Source organism: Tasmannia lanceolata, unplaced genomic scaffold, assembly GCF_043159265.1.
Source record: "Tasmannia lanceolata isolate RefF3 unplaced genomic scaffold, GAP_Taslan_0.1 ptg000048l, whole genome shotgun sequence".
Taxonomy (NCBI): domain Eukaryota; kingdom Viridiplantae; phylum Streptophyta; class Magnoliopsida; order Canellales; family Winteraceae; genus Tasmannia; species Tasmannia lanceolata.
Genome location: NW_027518725.1, coordinates 4,843,537 through 4,863,637, shown reverse-complemented (window position 1 = coordinate 4,863,637; position 20,101 = coordinate 4,843,537). Strand labels below are relative to the sequence as shown.

At 39.6% G+C, this 20,101-nt stretch overlaps 2 protein-coding genes across 3 annotated transcripts; both read right to left on the bottom strand.

Annotated features, from left to right (window-relative positions):
- Positions 1-2,055: 2,055 nt before the first annotated feature.
- LOC143864475 (uncharacterized) lies at positions 2,056-3,901 on the bottom strand. The gene is made up of 3 exons (XM_077375398.1): positions 3,555-3,901; positions 2,532-3,201; positions 2,056-2,178 (listed from the first exon to the last, which is right to left on the bottom strand). Exons 1-3 carry the CDS (start codon positions 3,899-3,901, stop codon positions 2,056-2,058), a joined length of 1,140 nt encoding a protein of 379 aa, XP_077231513.1.
- Positions 3,902-12,917: 9,016 nt separating this feature from the next.
- Positions 12,918-17,980, bottom strand: LOC143864163 (subtilisin-like protease SBT1.7). 2 transcript variants are annotated; one of them, XM_077375034.1, is made up of 4 exons: positions 16,802-17,817; positions 15,106-15,449; positions 13,910-14,438; positions 12,918-13,717 (listed from the first exon to the last, which is right to left on the bottom strand). In XM_077375034.1, the coding sequence occupies exons 1-4, from the start codon at positions 17,664-17,666 to the stop codon at positions 13,062-13,064; spliced, it is 2,394 nt and encodes a 797-aa protein (XP_077231149.1). In that variant the 5' UTR covers positions 17,667-17,817; the 3' UTR covers positions 12,918-13,061. The 2 variants fall into 2 exon arrangements, with proteins under 2 accessions (XP_077231149.1, XP_077231150.1); XM_077375035.1 differs by having other exon boundaries at positions 13,614-13,753; positions 16,802-17,980.
- Between the last annotated feature and the right edge of the window lie 2,121 nt (positions 17,981-20,101).

Here is a 20,101-nt window from a genome sequence, read left to right as displayed (position 1 = left end):
TTTTATACTCCCCCCTCATGTGTCGCCCCTCTTTTTAGGGTTGGCCTACACGTGGCACATGTGACCCCTTTTTTGGGTTGGCAATTACATGTGGATTTTTAATATCAAGGAATTTTTGAACCCAGGACCTTTGCTTGGTTACTCCAAAAGCTTAAGCTGTTGGAGATGGCGTTATTTAATCTTTTTATACTAGAACAAGATGCAATTCTGTTCTTCTGTACAAGAAATGTGAAGTTCTGCACAAGATAGATGGTATAAAGATTAATGCACTTCTAAATGAAAATAGAGAGAGCTAATAACTGATACTCTTCAATTGTACGACATCTTTCCGGAGAGATATTAGTCTTTAGAGGGCCTACTGTGCTTATAATATCTGATGGGCAAGCAGGTGACCAACTTGGCGATGTATGAACAATAGGCCCCAAAGCTCTGTTACATGGATTCCTCTGAATGGCAACATACCCGTGTTTGGATTGACTGCAACACTTGGAGATCCCTTTAATCTATTTTTTCTAATTACTACTACAAAAAATTTACAATTATCACATGTTTTGAGTTTAATCTATTCTAATAATAAGTTTTTTTATATAGAAAATATTATATTTACCAAAATTCTCATTATATTACTTGTTATAGCCATGGTTTTAAATTTCGGTCGGGACCGAAACCAAAACGTTTGGAAACCGAAATTGCCAAAGGTTCGGCAAAATTTTTGATAAAACATTATTATTTTTATTTCTTTACAGAATTTCAGCCGAAATTACTGAAATTTCGGCCCAAAAAACAGACATTTCAAGTGCTTCTACCGAATTTCGGGCGAAATTTCAGGATTTTGGCCAAAATTTCAGTTTTGGTGAGGACTGAAGATACCCCGAAACCAAAATTTAAAACCTTGGTTATAGCTATATTATAATGTAAGAAAGTTAAAATTAAAATTGATTAAAATATATTAGCCTAATCTGACACTCGGGCACTCGTGTCAGATTCTGACACTTTACCCGTACTCATGCAACATAACATCAAAGCATCTCACTGGCTGTTTCATGTGATGCTTGCCATAAAGATTGGGTGATTTGTGGTGATAGCATTATTCAGTTTGATATTGAAAGCTCCAGAAATCTTGTGGGTTAAGGCTCCCTGATTTTGACCCAAGGACGTGGAGCTGATGTGGTGATGCTCTCTGCCACATAGGTTTCAAAATTACACACCGACGTGGAGACTCAAAAAGGGGTGGGACTCCTTCTAGCTAACCAACTTATCCTTCCACATCATGCTGATGAAAAGAAAAGCTAAAAAGGCTTTGTTACAGATAAGCACGGGGTATCAGATAAGTTTCTTTTATGACCACTAAGATTGACTTACTGACCCTCCGGAGAGAACTTGACAAAAAAAAAAGTGTGTGTTTTTTTTTTGTTAGATTGTAATTTGGGCTCACCTAATTTTCACAATGTCATTCTTTCTCTTGTTTTGAATCTATAATATTACTGTGGTCCTCAGTGTGGGCATTAGAATATAGTTTTGGTCACAGAGTCATTGTTCTTTGTTGATACACCAGTAAGATTCTTTTGTATGAAACAAGTCAAAGATCACAACTTTAATAAGCCAGCTCAAAAGTTCATCTAGACTTGCAAGAATGCTGTCTCCATAAAAAAAAAATACCGACTTCATCAAACTGTATAAACAATCTACTCGGCCTAATCATGGAGAGAATGAAAAGGAAGTAAAGAACATGGGTTGTCCTTAGTAGTAATATGCTGATTTTTTAAGAGTTAAAATTTTCTAAAGATCTTTTGCAAAGTGAAAACTGATGAGAAACCTCAAACATAAACTTCCTTTAACTAGAGTAAGTTTCAAATTGAATAAACAAAGATCTATCTTCCTTTCCTTTTCAAAAAAAAAGAAAAGATCTATCTTCCTTTGGCTAAAGTGAAAAACTGTTGAATAATTGTTGCAACTACCCAAAGGGGCAGTTGGGTTAATTGCAATCTCTTTGAAAAGCTATGAATACCAGCAATGGGACCTTTTTTCTTTTCTTTTTAGCTCATGACAATGCTTTTATTCCTGATGAGCTGAAGATGACTCAGCAGCAAAAAGTTGTGAATCTGCACTAACTTTATTCCCCGGAGCACATTTCTGAATTCCAAGGTTTCTCCACCATTCAAAGGACTCTCCGTCGACCTGTTGCAGTTGAGAACTGATACTTACAAGTATCAGAGTACTGGTAATGCTCTGTTTTCAGAGAGTCTTAAGAAGAAGAAGAAGAAATGACAGAGAAAATTTTTGATTACCTTTCTTGAATTACAATACACTTCATATATGCTAATACCAACTACCTACAACCGTTAACTAACCTTGGTTACACCACATGACTAACTACTAACTATAGTTGTAACTAAGTTCCATCGTATTAACCTCCTTGAGATTCAGTTCACATTAGTTGTTTACATAATCTGTCATCCACTGTGGCTGAACCCTGTTTCTTTGAAGCTTAACTCCCCCCTTTGGGTTGGGTCCCTGATCGACTGGCTCACTCGATTCAAAAGTGTATCATTGCCACCCCCATTAAAAACCACCTTGTCCTCAAGGTGAATGGAAGGAAATAGAAGGTGAAATTCATCAGCATCCTCCCATGAGGTTTCTTCCAGTGGTAATTGTTTCCACTGTACCAACGATTGTTTAATCCATTTTCCTTGGTGCAGTATCTGTCGCTCATTCAGAATAGCTACAGGTTCGATTACTGGACGACTGTTGATGCTAATTAGTGGCAATTCTAATGGTACCACGACTGACCTAGGATCACCATGAAATGGTTTCAAAACAGAAATATGAAAAACAGGGTGTATTTGTGAACCTTCAGGCAGCTTGAGTTTGTAAGCGACTAACCCAACTTTATTGAGTATCTGAAATGGACCAAAAAACTTTTTCCCAGGTTTGTGATTAGGCTTATGCCCCACTGTGACTTGTCTATATGGTTGCAACTTCAGTAAAGCCCAATCTCCCTCTTGAAAATGCAAGTCTGTGCGATGTGCATCACTCTTAGCTTTCATTCGAGCCTTAACGGAAACAAGATTTTCTTTCAGATTATGTAATAACTCATCTATGGTCCCCAAGTCTTGATCCAAAGCTTCTAATTTGGTACTGCCTCTGCAATAAGCAGGTATGTTGGGAGGAAGTCTCCCAATTACTACTTCAAACGGAGACCTTCCCAGTGAAGAGTGAAAAGTTGTATTACAATGGTATTCTGCCCAACCCAAAAAAATGGACCATTTTGTAGGGTAGTCAGATGTAAAAGCCCTCAGATACTGTTCTAAACAATGATTTACAATTTCCATTTGGCCGTCGGTTTGTGGGTGATATGCAGAACTCATCCGTAATTCCGTGCCTTGTAATTAAAACAAAGTTTTCCAAAAGTTACTCAAGAAGACAGAATCCCTATCATTGACTAGTGATCTGGGATGCCATGATGTTTACACACCATTTCCAGAAACAAAGAGGCAACCTTACTCGCATTATAATGCTTGGACAAAGCTCCAAAATGTGCACTCTTAGAAAACCTGTGTACTACCACCAGAATGACAGAAAAACTATGAGAGGTGGGTAAATGAGTGATGAAATCTAAGCTTAAATCTTCCAAAACCTGTTCGGGAATATTCAAAGGTTGCAGAAGACCATAAGAAGGGACATTAGGACTTTTAATTTGTTGGCACGCCACACAGTGAAGAACAAACTTATGAACATCTGCTCTCATAGATTTCCAAAAAAAATTCGTGGCTAAGCGGATGTAAGTTCTGTGAATACCAGCATGACCCCCAATGGGCGTAGAATGAAATTCATATACGTTCCTTGAGAGAAGAAGTAGCAGGTAAATAAAGCTTCCCTTTGAATAGAGTAACCCATCCATGGTGGACCAATGAAGAGAATCCTCAGGTCACTGTTGTAACTTCTCAAAGACAGTTTTAGCTTTAGTATCCTCTTCTAATTCCTGTCTTAGAATATTCAGAAAGTCAAATTGAGGAATAGAAATAGCCATGCAATGCACTGGTAATGAATCAGGAGTGTCCACTGGCAATCGAGACAGAGCATCAGCAGCGGGAATATCCTTTCCTTGTTTATAAGTAATCTCATAGTGATAACCCAAAAGTTTAGTAAGGTAATGTTGTTGTTCATGTGTTTGAATTACCTGATCCATGAGTCCCCTTAAACTCTTTTGATCCGTATGAATGTAAAACTTGCTTCCCAACAAATATTGGCCCCATTTAACCACTGATGAGGTAATAGCATACAATTCTCTGACATAAGTGGAAGCCTTTTGCATGTGTGGACATAACTTCTTACTGAAATAGGCAATAGGATAGCCTTTTTGCATCAACACAGCGCCAATTCCCACCCCAGAAGCATCCATTTCCAAGTAAAACGGTTGTGAAAAATCTGGTAATGTCAAAACTGGTGCCATTGTCATAGCTTGCTTCAAGTTGTCAAAAGCTTGTTGGGCCTCATTACACCATGAAAATCTATTTTTTTTAAAAAGTAATTCAGTTAAAGGAGATGCAATGGTAGCATAGCCTTTGACAAATTTTCTATAATACCCTGTTAAACCCAAAAAACCTCGTAATTGTTTCAGATTAGAAGTTACCGGCCAATTCAGCGTAGTTTCAATCTTCCTGTGATCTGGTTGAACCCCTTTGTTCGAAATCACATGACCCAAATAATCAATGGAATGTTGTCCAAACAGACACTTACTATACTTGGCATATAATGAATGAGTTTTAAGGGTCTGTAGAACATGAGTGACGTAAAGGACATGATCATCAATAGATTGACTAAAAACCAGAATGTCATCAAAGAAAATAATGACAAATTTCCGTAAAAAAGGTTTAAAAACTTGGTTCATGGTAGCCTGAAAGGTGGAGGGAGCATTTGTTAAACCGAAGGGCATAACAAGAAATTCAAAATGCCCATCATGTGTTCGAAAAGCGGTTTTAGGGATATCAGATGGAGCCATTCGGATTTGGTGATAACCTGCTCGTAAATCCAGTTTGGAAAACACCTTAGCTCCATGTAATTCGTTGAGCAATTCATCAACGGTTGGTATGGGAAACCTGTCCTTAATGGTGATAGCATTCAAGCCTCTATAATCCACACAAAACCTCCAGCTACCATCTCATTTTTTACCAACAGAACAGGGGAACTAAATGGATTGGTACAGGGTTGAATAACCCCTGAATCAAGCATTTCCTTAACTAATTTTTCAATTTTTGATTTCTAAAAATGTGGATATCTGTAAGGTTTAATATTAACAGGTTTTGAATTTGGTTCCAACAAAATACGATGATCAGTAGATCGGAAAGGAGGCAAAGCAAAAGGTTCATCAAATACCTCTGTAAATTGTTGCAGAATAGATTGTAAGGCCGGGTCCACTTGGTGATAAGGGTTGTTGTCCAATTGAGGAGTAGCTGTACTTGTTGTGGAAGAGAGTAACATGAAGCAAGAGGATAAACCACCATTATCCGCCAATTTATGTAACTGGTTTGGGGAAATAAAATCTGACTGATGATCTTGAAGTCCATAGAAATGAACTGGTTTCCCTTGCCACACAAAAGCCATTGTCAATGCATTATAATCAGTGGTAACAGGCGCCAATTGTTGCAACCACTGAACAACCAGAATAACATCAGCCCCATGTAAGGAAATGATGAATAAGTCTGTAACGAAGGAATGGTTTTGGATGTCAACTAGAATGTTGGAGCACATTCCATGACAAGTTAAAAATTATCCATTACCCACTTGAACCTTAAAATGAGGAGAATGAGTAATAGGTAAGCCCAAGAATTTTGCTACCCTTTCCTGTATAAAATTGTGGGTACTACCTCTATCGACTAACACTTGAAGAATACGGTTTTCAATGATACCTTCTAGCCAGAGTGTTTTGACACATTCAGACCCATGAAAGCATAGAAACTTATAGTAGGTTCTGCCAACCCTTCAAGAGATTCTGAAGGTGTTTCTTACTCGTGCAAATGAAACACTTCATCTGCACCACTGTCACGCTCTAACAACAAAAGCGACATTTGATTCTTGCACCTGTGTCTAGGATGAAATCGCTCCTCGCAATTAAAACATAGCCCTTTTTCTCGTTTTTGCTGCATTTCAGCATATGAGAGTTTCTTGATTGGAATTTTTGCAGCAGCTGAATTGTTAGAAGAAGAGGTTTTTGATGTTGGAAAAGTTGAAGTGTTGAAATTGTTAGACGAATTCTGTGGGGTTTTCTGAGTAGCAAAATTAGGAGTAGGTCCTAAAAGAGAAGGTTGAGTACTGACTTTGGAATTCCATTGCCTACTAACCATACAAACTTCTGCAATTTTATCCTCTTGTAATCGAGCAAGACCAATAGCCTGATGCAATCCAAATGGCTGATGGGCTATCACTTCTCATCGAATCTCAGGTTTAAGTCCCGAAATAAAACAACTTTTCAAGAAATTATCAGAAAGACCATAGACTTTATTCGACAAATCCTCAAATTTAGCTTGATATTCAAGAACAGAGCCTATTTGAGTTAATTTGACTAACGCACCTTGTGGATTGGCATAGGGAGAATGACCAAAACGATATTTAATTGCTGTTTCGAATTCTTGCCAAGATCGCAGCTGATTTCTATTTGACATCCATTGAAACCAACTTGAAGCTGAACCTTCCATGTGAAAAGAAACCATTGGAAGTTTCTGATTCTCTGGAGTTTTATGAAAAGAGAAGAATTGAGCAACTTTGAAAAGCCAATTAGAGGGATCTCCACCACTAAACTTCGGAAAATCAAGCTTTAGGTGTTTCGGAGGAAGGTGAGGAAGAACATAGGAATTCAACTCGTCTTGATTTGAGAACGAATTGGAATTGAATTGATTGGTTTAGGTTTTGCTGTTTTCAAATTCAGAAGACAACTTGTCCAATTTTTGTTGCATTGGAAGGAGAATAGCCATGAAATCCTCACGAAGTTGTCTCTGTAAGGTGGCCATTTGAGCAGTAAGCTTTTCTGCTGCAACATCAAATTGGGAGTTTTGTCGAGCTCTTGTACCGTCCGCCATGAGGACAGAACAATGAAAGCACCAATGATAGAGAAAAGCTTACTGCAACATCAGAGTACTGGTAATGCTCTGTTTTCAGAGAGTTTTCAGAGAAGAAGAAGAAGAAATGACAGAGAAAATTCTTTGATTACCTTTCTTGAATTACAATACACTTCATATATGCTAATACCAACTACCTATAACCGTTAACTAACCTTGGTTACACCACATGACTAACTACTAACTATAGTTGTAACTAAGTTCCATCGTATTAACCTCCTTGAGATTCAGTTCACATTAGTTGTTTACATAATCTGTCATCCACTGTGGCTGAACCCTGTTTCTTTGAAGCTTAACTCTCCCCTTTGGGTTGGGTCTCAGATCCACTGGCTCTGTCACTCGAGTCAAAAGTGTATCAAGAACACTTAAAGGTATCTATCTCTAAGGAAGAGGCTTGAAGCAAGAGGAGATCAGACATCCATTTAATATGAAGAACCTAATCCACGATCACGTTATAGGAATTCTCATTGCCTCCGTAAAAAATACAGATGAGAGATCACGGGAGAGACTCGTTTTTGTTCCCAAATCTGTTAGGCAGTCGTTCTGCTTCAAATGGGTCTTCCCAATTCAAACAGAGTAATAATCTGCCCTCTCTCTCTCTCTCTCTCTCTCTCTCTCTCTCTCTCTCTCTCCTTTTTTATGAATAATTTATGGCAATTTTAGTCTCATGCTGTTCAGTAGCGTATCAATCTTGACCCTTGAACTGCAGAGAGAATTGATTTGGTCATTGACTGGATGAACAAATTCAGCAAAAGAGCAGACAGTTTTGCATGGGGTCCGTGAACATAGTAAGTGTATTCTTGCATCTTACTCTAGTAACAAATGGGGAATCGTTAAATTTTTCAACATTTTTGTCTTCTAACTTCTGAGGAGTTAATTTCCTAAGAATTTTCTGGGTTTCTTCTGCTTAAATGATTTTTTTTCTTCTTGTGTCAATATCTCAATAAAGAACTATTCAAGCTGAGTTTGTGTCAATTTTTTTTGTTGAATCCTATCCTGGGTTTTTAACCTGTTTTGTCGTTCCATTTTCTGCATTGATTTCTCTCTCTCTCTCTCTCACACACACACACACACACACACACACACACACACACTCAATATTCCATTGTATCTGAAAGTATACTTGAAGCAACGCTGACAATGATAAATAAAAATCCATCTGATAAAATGATCTCTTTTAAGCATAATTTCAAAACTCCTCCGCGTCACGGTGGACTCCCCTGAGTCAAGTCCTTTTTACCTTTGCCGCCTCAATTCATAGACACAAGAACATGGAAGAATGATTACCCAAAACTGATATGTAGCTTGTGTGTATGGACTAATATCATAAATTAATTGCGGAAAGTATCTGATTTTTTTTGTCTGTTGGAAATTTCAGTGAGGATGGGGCCCAAGATCTCTGAAACTGTGAAGGGTAAACTGAGCCTGGGAGCTAGGAGTCTACAAGTTGGTGGTGTTGGGAAGGTGTTCAAACAGATTTTCAGCGTTGGGGAAAGAGAGAAGTTGTTGAAAGCCTGTCAATGCTATTTGTCAACCACAGCTGGTCCTATTGCAGGGATGTTGTTTATCTCTACTGAGAAGATTGCATTTTGCAGAGACAGATCTGTTGCATTTAGTTCTGCCAATGGAGAATTGATTAGAACTCCCTACAAGGTAGTTTCATATAAAAAAAAAAAATTCATGGATCCAGTTCTAGTTTTCACTTATTATTAAAACGACAACCAAACTCATATTCCAAAATTCATCATTGCTCACTTGCTTTGAAAGCCAAAATTAATCTGCTCTCAAAGAATTATCAATAGCAAAACACAATTTTACACCAAATAATTTTAGACTCTATTTTGAAAATTTTGGTTAAAACGGAAACCCCAAGAAGAAAAGTAGAAAACATGGCAAATCAAACATTTTGTTGGAATGGCTTAGGTAATATCACCACTGATAGGTGCTATGTGTTGCAACCACGAGGATTTTGGGTTCAAGCCAGCTTACCTGCGAAAAGTAAAAAATTATTGCTGGAATTAAGGAGCCTCCACTTCAACGGAGGGCTTATTTTTTCAGGACTCATTCCAAGTGGGTGTGTATAGAAACAACAAGAGGGGTGTAAGTAATAAAAAACAAGGGGGTGAATGTATGTTTCTTATAATAAGATTTTTATTTTCTTTTTTCTTTTTTTGGTTTGTTTTGTTTGGTGGAATGAGATTGACATGCAATGCTAAGAGTCAGGACTCAAAGTGGTTGTGTATAAAAACAACAAGAGGGTTGCACCTAATCAAAACAAGGGGGTTAATATAAGTATCTTTGTTTCGTTTTCATTTTTTGGATTGTTTTGTTTGGTGGAATGAGATTCACATGCAATGCCCAGAGTCAGAAAAGTACTTTGGCTAGAAACGTGACAGACAAACATTTGGAGTATCCTACAAATGATCCAAAAGTTTGATGACACTTTGCACAAGCAGAATCAAACCCAAAACACCCTTTAAGAATAACAAGCCTTAGAGAAAATCACTAAAACTGTTTCTGCAGAAAAACAGTATTTAGTGTATAGTTTTGTATAAAACTCATCCTTTAAAAACGAGAGAGTAAACAAGAAAGTAGGGGAATTGAATGAGAGAAAAGTCCATCAAATAACTCATTCTCAAAAGACAGATTTTCTTCTATTTTTATAGTTCCACATATGTCTTTTCAATGTGAAAAGCATCCCTTCAAAGTACCTCTTCAAAGTACCCTTTAGATTGGTTGTATAATGGCCGTTAGATCGCACTTCTTCGCGATAGAACTAATTTGGATCATTCATAAAGTGTCCATTGAGTTTGAAATCATCCATGACTGTTGGGAAACAAAAGGACACGAAGAAATTCAAATTTGGAAGTGAAAAGATATGTCTATTTTTCTCCCAACGGATAGATTTTCACTCGGCCGCCGCTATGCTTCTGGACTTGTTATTTTTACGATCCAAAGAACCGCAGTCGACCGGGCCTACTGCGGTCGACCGGCCATACCTTTCTTGAAATCGTTTATATTTCTAGATTCCGATCCGCGGTGGACCGAACCTCCGTGGTCGACCGGCCCTCTCTTTGAAAATCTGTTTTTATTTGATAAAACACTTTCAAACATTTTGAATTGACCCAAAACATTTTGAAAATATCTAACAATTGAGAGTCTGGCCCACCTGGTGTCCTTTTGATGTTGCATGACATTTGAGCAAGACGAGGCCGGGGAAGTACTATTTCGGCATGCGAGTGATAACCCACCACCGCCGGCTCCCCAAATTGCTGAAATTATATAGCATTCTTCGCTGCGCTGAATCTCGTTGCCGTCTATGTCACGCACGGCATCGGCAGTAACATTGGTTAATGAAGGTGTTTGTATAATCAGTAAGAAGAAGAACACACAAATTAATGATCCTCTCCACATGGTTATAGTTGGAACCATGGTTTTAAACTTCGGCTGAAATCTGAAATTTCGGATTTCAGTGGGGACCGAAACTGAAATTTCCTGAAATTTGATATTTCGCGAAATAAATGGTCCGAAATTTCAGTTCGAAATTTTGAGAAAATTGCATTTTTTAAAAAAATAAATAAATGTTACAAAATTTCGGTCCCACATTTCGAAGCTTAATACCAAATTTCGGACCGAAATTTCGGATTTCAGTGGGGTCCGAAATAGGTACCGAAACCAAAATTTAAAACCTTGGTTGGAACTCTCTCTCTCTCATGGAGTTTAAGACTTTAAGCTTTTTGGTCTATTTTGAAACTTTGGTAGTCGATGGGGCTCAGTTTAAATAAGTCTACAAACACTTGATTCCTACATCTATGGATCTATAGTGGGTGTGTGTCAAAGACCCATTTGCTTTCTTCTAACTCCCAATAACGTGAGATTTTTAGGATCCAAACCGAGTTCCTGATTTAGTGGGGCTCAAAAACCACCTGAGACTGATCGAGCCCAAGCTGTTACTGAGTAGAACGAGTCCACTTTGATTTTTCTTCTGTTGATTAATTTATTAATTGCCACAAATGCAATTTGGTAATATAATTACCATCAAGTTGAGTATTTATAAAATCACTAAGGCCCAGCAATTGGAATGATCTTAACCGTTGTTCATTAGATTGCAAATTGACGGCTCAAATGATTTTTTTTAGGCAACATTCCACATTTATTCTGATATTAATGTAAGTAGTTGGAGTTCTGTGCGATGCACGGGGTGAAAGAATAAGAGCACGTTTGCCAAATTTGATTCCCCTAAGCATAATTTGGTTCTAACTTATCAGCTGTTTAAAAGGAGAATAATGCGAATTCGTGAGAAACCAATTCTTTTTTAAAGGAAATCCTAAAATATAGCGTCAAAATAACGTTTGGAATTCTATGTGTTGTGGGAACTCCTAGTTGAGCTTTAAATAGCGTCAAAATAGTGTTTGGAATTCCATGCGTCGTGGGAACTCGAAGCTCAATTATCAAGTGTTTTTTAATTTCGGAATGCAGTGGGGGTGCCACGTGGCGACACCCACCTTACCACATCTACTTTATAGCGTTTGGAATTCCATGCGTTATGGGAAGTCGAAGTTCAATTATGAAACGTTTTTAAATTTCAGAATACAATGGGGGTGCCACGTGGCGACACCCCAGCTTACCACATTCAGCTTTATAGATATAGATAGATTAATGTTTGCGGCATCGCTGATGTATGGGAAGAAGAATTTATTGGAAATTTCTAGGACTAGAATCTATTAAACCTGTGGTCACAACTGTGCGTTCAACATGACTTAGAATGGTTTGGTGTGATGGATGATTGATCCCATGGAGTTAGTTGCCATTGACATGAAATCTCAGTCGCTTCTTAGTTAGGCCTGTGAAGGGACCCAAAAGGTCCCATGGATCCTTTTGGATCAGATTCTAAATGCGTGGGACATAAGCATATGAAGCATATGAAGTGAGTACGCTGAAGTGTCTCATGCACAACCCTTAATTAATAGGATGGGGACATAGACGCTATAAAAAGAGTCTGATGGAGTGTCTTACATCTAAACATATTTTCACTGTGGATCCGTTTCTTTCGACCTAAATGGGCACAATTTTTGCTTTAATGGGCTTAGAATTTGTTTTACACTCATTTTGCATCGAAAGAAACGGAGCTTATAGTACAAATTAATATACCCTTAATATATATATTTTTACTTTCAAGCTAAACATGAGGAATATTTTCAATATATAACATCTAACATAACAAAATAAAACAATTCTCATTCTGATGAATCGAGTCGAAGGGACAAAATCTCCATCCATCTTCTCTCTTGTTGAATCCTAGGACACACTTACCCGTCTACTTCCTCTCCATTCGCAGACTTAGGATTGTGTTCACTAAATTTCTGTTGTTGGTTGGTCATCTTACTCCTTGAAAATGGGCTAATATTAAACAAACACTAAAAACTCTAACTTGGGCACATTGTTTTTGATAATGAGACAAACTCACCTTGTCTTATATGCTTTAGAGTTTTTTGGAAATTCTAAACAGCTTTTGAGAAGAGGCGTGCAGCTCGGGTCAGGTTGGGTCCGCTTGAAGCCAACCTGAGGAACCATTTACTCAACCCGAACCCATTCCAACTAGAGTACCAACCAGACGAGGTCTAACCTGACCCAACTCGAGGGGCCATTTTTGACTCAACGGATCAAACGAAAAATCGTCGCCTAAGCGTACAATCTAAAATATGCCCTAGAATCCAATAGGGAAAAAGAAGAATCTTAGAATTAACTAGGGGAGAGAGAGAGAGAGAGAGAGAGAGAGAGAGAGAGAGAGAGAGAGAGGTCTTTTATTCTTAATAGCCGTCCCTATAAATTTAAGACGGGGTTCTCTTATAGATTATGTAGAAGCTATATGCCATAAACACAAGAATCCCAACATGTATCCCTTAGCCCACTGAATCAATCTGTAAAAGTCTCTTTATTCCATCTTCAATTATACCATGTGAGTAAAACGGGGCTCTTGACACTGTGATTTTCGTTCTCCCAAATCACGTACGCAAACTCAAAAACAGAGTTAACCATGCTCTTAAACTCAATACTGTAACTCAACTTTTCGTTCATCTTTTTGAAAGTAAGCATCGCTGGTTTCACCGATATCTCCACCTTATCGGGTTGGTCATTAACGATTCTAACACTGTAATTCACTTCTCGATCTTCCACATTTGTCAATGTCCTCTTCAACACACTAACCTTGTTTTCACTATCAAATACCACAGAGAAGGATGGATAATTGAGGTCCCCTGGTCCTCCTTCGAACTTAGAACAAATTACTTGTCTCTTCACAATACTCTGGATTTGTTCGACGGTGTAATTCAGAGTGCACAAGAAATTGATATAGTCATCAACATTGGCATCATAAACCAGACCTGGGTTCATCGCCATTCCGGGGACAACAAGGCCGGCACCGTAGTGCAGAGGAGTACCCATTTGGAAATTCTCGTAGAGGGCAATTCTGCGGTTTTGGTTGTCATGATCGGTGGCAGTTGTCATCAGAGCGGACCTGATTGCTGCTGGAGACCATGTTGGGTGGGCATTACGGAGCAGAGCTGCGAGGCCTGACACATGTGGGCAAGCAAAGGAGGTGCCTGTCCCGAAACAACCAATTACTCCAAAATCTCAAGCTATAAGTCAAGTGTACAAGTGGATTTTAATATCAAGAGGTTGTTGGGTTTTGTGCGTTTTGAATCGTGACGATGATAGGATGTGAAAAACAACCAATTACTACAAAAACTTAATCCGTTAGAGTTGGTGTTATTTAATAATTTATACTTCAATACCTGTAAGCATGTTGAAAGCCGTCATTCTTGTGTCATAATCAAATCCAGTTGGCGCCTTAATGGGAATCCATGCAGCTAAGATGTTCACTCCGGGAGCAAGAATATCCGGCTTTAAAAGTTGTGGGACAACAGGATTTGGGCCTCTGGAGGAAGTGTAGTGCACGAATGGAGCTCTATTTTCCCCCACAATTGTAACGCCATCCAATTTCAGAGCTGCTTTTGGATTCTGCGTGCTGTTCATATAAGTAGTTATCTTCTGTCTTCTGTCTGCTACTCTTAGACCAGGCACTGTAAAAGCAGTACTTGGGACGCCATCTTCTATGTACACGCCATCCAAGATGGCCAATCCTGCACCAACAGCATCTAGAACGAGAATCGAAGTACCTACGTCGCCTCCTTTGCAGACTACAATCTTATCCATTACGTTACTACGAACTATATCGGTAGAGTTGCAGTAATTAAGAAGAACAAGAGTATTCGTAATGCTAGCATTCACCTTCTCGTCGTAAAGAGAAACACCCTCATAGACCTGTTGGGACAAAATTGGTATCAAGAATGTATGATCAAATGGTGGAGATGCAACTAATCCAAATAAGAAACACAAACTGAAATAAAAAAGAGGGTTAGAAAAATGGGATGTAGGTAAGGAAAGTCTAGGCTTTCACTTAATGGCTTTAATTTCCCCACTTGTGCAAATGGCTACCATGGAAATAAGTCTCGAGATTACAATTCCAGTGCCAAGAACAGTTCAAAACAATCAGCATACCCGCACTTAGAGGGGAAAAAAGAGGAGAGTGGAAGAGGAGAATATCTTATTGAAAATGAGACCCCTAGACTTTCAAATAAAAGTAACCTTTCATTTAAAATAACACATTTTTCACAACACAAGTATCATTTGTGTACCATTTTACAAAGGAAATTGATATGGAAACCGAGAGTACCACCGAGCATGGGACCTGCAATGAAAAAATGTCATGTGTACGATAATATGTTTACTTTTTCTTGGTTTTCCCAAATCTAGGGGTTGCTCACGTCACTTGGCATGTTGTGGCAAGAATCAATTTGCCCGGTCCCCTTTTCGGTCCTACTGTCGGTTTCCCTGGCAATACTCTTTTACAAAAGAAGTGTCTCTTTGTAAAAAAAAAACTCATTTTTCAAATTTTAAAAATAAAATATTTTGATCATATCCAGCAGACCTCTCCATTCCCAAGAATGATTTGTGCTGGAAATGTCCTGTCGATTGTTCCAGAAGCGACTGTGGTTGTCCATGGCTCTGAATTCGTAACAGAAAAAATAGAAGGGCCACTATTTCCGGCTGCGCCCGCAACAAAAATTCCTTTCTCAATTGCTGCAAAAGCACCAATACCAGTTGGGTTCTGGTAGTATGGCCTAGTAGGGTCGTTGGCACCCAGAGAAAGGGAAAGGACGTGAACTCCGTCCTCTATGGCTTTCTCTATTGCAGCAAGAATGTCGGAATCAGCGCAGCCATGCCCGGCCCAGCAGGCTTTGTACATGGCAATCCTCGCCTTACTCGCCATACCTGTTGGGACAAATTGGTACGATGGATGATCAAATGGTGGAGATACAAATAATCAAATTAAGAAATAGGTATAGAAATGAGAGTTAAGTGAGGCAAGTGAATTAAGACTCTTAAAAGACTTTAATTTCACCACTTATGCAAGTGGCTACCAAGAAATAAATCCTGAAGATACAGTTCATATACCATGATCAAGGGCTGCACTCCAAATTCAAAGCAGTATACTTAGAGAAAAAAGAGAAGAGTGAAAAAGGAGTGTCAATATTATTGAACCCGATTGGATGGATCATTAATGCCGTGTTTTTTTGTTAGAAACTAGATTAAAAAAATCTTTCAATTGATATATGATATGCCATATTTTGACTGAAAAAAGTTTTCCAGAAAAAAAGGATAAAACGTGCGAGAAATCTTGGACTGGATTTGATACCACTTGTTGGCCCACTTTGAATGGATCGATAATGTTAGTGTTATGATCAAAAGAGCAAGGTAAGGGAGCTTGGGAGATACACCGACCTTGCTCTTTTGATCATAACACAGCATTATCGATCCATTCAAAGTGGGCTAACAAATATCCAAAACCGAGGCAACTCATGTGGACTTTGTGCTGTGTTTTGATTTCAAGGGTAGAATGCCCTTAGTTGTTCTGCCCTTTCCTTAGACTTTGTTCTAATTGGGGAGTGCTCTTGTTTCTTTTATTGTATCATCTTTAATTAATCAATATATTGGTAGGGGTCCACCTAATCCCAACTTACCGATAAATAAAAAATAAAAAATAAAAAAAACAAACTCATGTGGACTTTTTTGGAATTTGGGTTGAGCGTTTACCATAAAATCGGGTGGGGTTCGGGTCATATTTTAGAAAAGTTGAACCCGAGCCGGCCCAAGTTGCACCCCTATTTAGAGAGTAAAAACACTATTCACAAAAGATTGATTTGAAAGCCTTCTTCTAGGACACGTTTGTTTACCATGAATTTTTTTTCTTGGAATATTAGCATGCCCAGAGGCTGGGGGGCTGGGAAAGAGATTGATACTAGAGGGACTGAGTGAGGAATGGGTAAGATAAGCCCGAAAAAAGAAAAAAAGGAAACAAAAAACTCAACCCAAACTATGATCGACTTTTCTCCGTTTTTAGCCAGTTTTCACCTCAACTCATTCTTGCCCTCCCAAGTCTCTCCTTCTCCCACCCACACTATCCTTATCCCACCACTTGGAGAAACTAATTTATGGTGGAAAAAAAATTTCATGGTTGCCAGACATGGCCTTAATTATATAGAAAATAAAAAAAAAATTGTCTATCACAGAAAAACTCATATTTTATTTTAAAAATAAAATATTTTGAAAATATCCACCAATACCACGGGCAGTTCCAACAGCGAAGCCAAACAAATTTGCGTTCGCAACTGCAGCGCCAGCGGCAATTGAAGCGACAGGCGTGCCATGGCCGCTTGCATCTCGAGGTGATCTACTATATTCACCAGCCTCTTCATCTATGGGCCCCGCAAGGGATTCCGCACCAGCATAGAAGAACCTCGCACCGATGAGCTTGTTGTTGCATAAACTGGATTCGAACTCGCACTCTCCCTTCCACTCAGGCCCAACAGGTCCGAGGCCATCGTCCTTAAAGCTATCACTTTCCGGCCAGATTCCACTGTCAACAAAGCCAATTATCACACCTTCACCAAAATTACTTTTCGGCCAGAGACCATAATTTGCATTAAGGCCGATGAAATCTGGTGATCTTGTGGTTTGGAGCTTTATCATTCTGTCAGGGTAGACGTTGATAACTCCGGGTATTTTTGCCATGTTTTGGGCTTCTTGGGCGGTCAGTTTGGCAGCAAATCCGTTCATTGCGGTATCATAGATGTAAAAGATTCGATCATGAGTGGTAAGACAGGAATTGCCATTAACAACTGATTGGAGCATCAAAGAAGACCATTCATGTTGGGTGGGGAAGTGATCATGAGTGGTAAGATTGGAATTGCCATTGACAACTGATTGGAGCATGAAAGAATACCAGTCATGTTGGGTGGGGAAGTGAGAGGGTCTGCTAAAATTGTGGGTGTTGATAATATAGCTTGACATGTCAAATTTGGACTTGGAAGCTCTGGTAGTAGCAGTGGAATAAGAAGCAATTGAAAGTAGAGAGGTGAGAATAAGAATAAGAAGATAGGTGGATAGAGTGGAGGAAGATTTGAGGGCCATGAAGGAAGAAGAACCCATGTTTTTTTTATGGTTATGGTGTTGGGTTTATGATGGAGGAGGGGAGCACATTCTTATATATGGTTGTTCATCATGAGAATAGTATGAACAGTTTTTTTAAACTTTGGATGGACTTGAATTAGTGCATAGTTTGAGCTATTCTATCTTGTATTTAAATATGGTTTGTGATTTGTTACCACTGACTTGATTAACAATCGGATGGTTGGGATCGTCCAATTGGATATATTTTTGGAGTTAGATAATCAAGGTAAATATTATGGCGGCGAGGTTTCTGAGCTATAGCTCAGCCTAAGCAACCCTCTATAAATACATCATCTACATGTTGTTTGACTCATCCTACCCATTCATTCTATAGCACCTCACACAGATAGGGCGTTCTTAACAAACAATCTACATACCATAATCCTAACCATTCAATCCTAACCTAATTTCTAGCCATCCGTTTTAAACCTCCACAAATCATAACCATAACCATAAGCCATAACCCTAACCCTAACAATAATCCTAACTATAACCTATCGAATGAATGGGTTGGATGAGTCAAACAACTATGGGAGATGGGGTATTTAGAGGGCTGCTCAGGTTCCGCAATACCTCAGAAACCTTTTCCCCCCTTTTCTTCCCTAGCTATTCCTTGTAATGTAAAAAGAGAAAAGGGGGTAAATATTTTACTTCCAATAATGCAGGTGGGGCCTAGTAATTTTTGGATATAAACTCTTTTAACAATTGCCCGTCCGCCGACATCCAACTAAAAATGCGTTGGCATAATTATGAGACACAACCAATGTGCTCGTAGAAAGAATCAGTGGAATTTAAGGGAGTTTCTTGCTTTACAATAAATTGCTTACCCAAAAGTCTTTCTCTGCGTGTCTCACGAGTCACGACTATAGCTCAGATATTTCATAGTACAATAAATTGCTTACCCTTAAGTCTTTCTCTGCGTGTCTCTCGACCAAGGTTTAAAATTTCGGTTTCTGTAGCGGTTTCGGACTTTGAAATTTCGGTCGAAATCTGGTACAAGACCCGAAACTAATATTTTATTCAATATTAAATTTCGGTGAATATTAAATTAATATTAAAAAAAAGAATTTTTGGGTCAAATTTCGGAAAACCGAAATTTCGGTCGAAATAAATGACCGTTTTGGTTTTTATGGATTTCGGATTTCGGTCGAAATTTAAAACCATGCTCTCGACTTCAGCTCAGACATTTCATAGTACTGATTTTGCTTTACAATAAATTCCTTAGGCCATGTTAGTTTCAGATTATGACAGCTGACTGTGAGCTCCCCAACTGATTGTTGAGCTCCAAAATTATGTTGAATTTTCAGCCAATAATCCAATGAGGGCCTCACAATCACTTGTCACGATGTAAAACTGATGGGGTGTAAAAGCTCCAGCCTCTCACAGGCCACCACCTGTCCTGAAGTAGGTGAACTCCAGCATCTCACAGGCCGCCACCTGTCCTGGAGTAGGTGAACTCCAGCCTCTCACAGGCCGCCACCTGTCCTGGACACTTCACCAGGTTTTTCCCCTATAAAAAGGGGTTCAAAGCTCAAACCAATGGGTAATACAAAAAACCCTCTCCACCCAAAAACTCCTAAAAACTAGCTCTGCACTCCTGCTCATACTGACTTGAGTGTCGAAAGGCCTGTCCGGAGTAAAACCCGGGTTGGTCTTCTGACCTCGCTTGCCTTGTGCAGGACTCAACCCTCGTAGCAGGACTCAGTCACTTCATCTCACCTCACTCCGGTCCCTCAGGATTCAGCTCCTCTGGTCATCCAGCTCCGCTCTTACGTCACTGTCGTACCTGTTACCAATTTTCAGTCTAACAGATTGGCGCCATTCGTGGGACCCCGGAACTAAAAGCTGTTCTCAGACATCTCACAAAAATGGTGGGGCGCAAGAGCGCGCGGATACCTACTGCACGGACTACCCGAGCCGTGCTCCCTCGCAGGACCAGGAGCGAGCGAATCGCCTCACTGGTGGTGGCAGCTTCTGCTACCGCCGAGCAGAGCCTTGCTCGCTCGGAGCACCTGAACCCCGTGCCCACTCCGGAGCAAGTTCAAGCTCTCTTTCAGCAAATGACGGCCCTTGTTGGCCAGTACCAACAGCTGCTACAAGCACCTCCTCAACCTCCTCTGGAAGCTCCATGACCTGGCCAAGAAAGGCCAGATATCCATAGAGGAGAGTCATCGCGCCACGTTGAGAACCGAACTCACCACTCCACCAGACAAGTCTGTCACCCCACGGCCAGGCATGCACAGACAGAGCCTCACCACCGTCAAAGGTCGCGGTCTCGTCCTACGCAAAGGCGCCGAGCTCACGAGGAACGAGCACCACCAATGAAGTCCCGGCCTCGTCGTAGGAGTCCGGAAAGTCAGTTCGGCTCTGCGGCAAGCCAATCGGTGGGAAGAGTCAGGTCCCTGAACCATAGA

What these genes read in the sequence shown, in the direction of transcription:
- LOC143864475 (XM_077375398.1), bottom strand. Translation starts at nt 3,901, where the DNA reads ATGGATGGGTTACTCTATTCAAAGGGAAGCTTTATTTACCTGCTACTT. An exon ending in ATTCTGGTGGTAGTACACAG is followed by an intron (nt 3,202 to 3,554) that starts GTTTTCTAAGAG and finishes TTCACTGGGAAG; the next exon opens with GTCTCCGTTTGAAGTAGTAA. An exon ending in ATGATACACTTTTGAATCGA is followed by an intron (nt 2,179 to 2,531) that starts GTGAGCCAGTCG and finishes CAACTGCAACAG; the next exon opens with GTCGACGGAGAGTCCTTTGA.
- LOC143864163 (XM_077375034.1), bottom strand. Translation starts at nt 17,666, where the DNA reads ATGGGTTCTTCTTCCTTCATGGCCCTCAAATCTTCCTCCACTCTATCC. An exon ending in TCATTCTTGGGAATGGAGAG is followed by an intron (nt 14,439 to 15,105) that starts GTCTGCTGGATA and finishes TTGTCCCAACAG; the next exon opens with GTCTATGAGGGTGTTTCTCT. An exon ending in GGCTTTCAACATGCTTACAG is followed by an intron (nt 13,718 to 13,909) that starts GTATTGAAGTAT and finishes GTTTCGGGACAG; the next exon opens with GCACCTCCTTTGCTTGCCCA.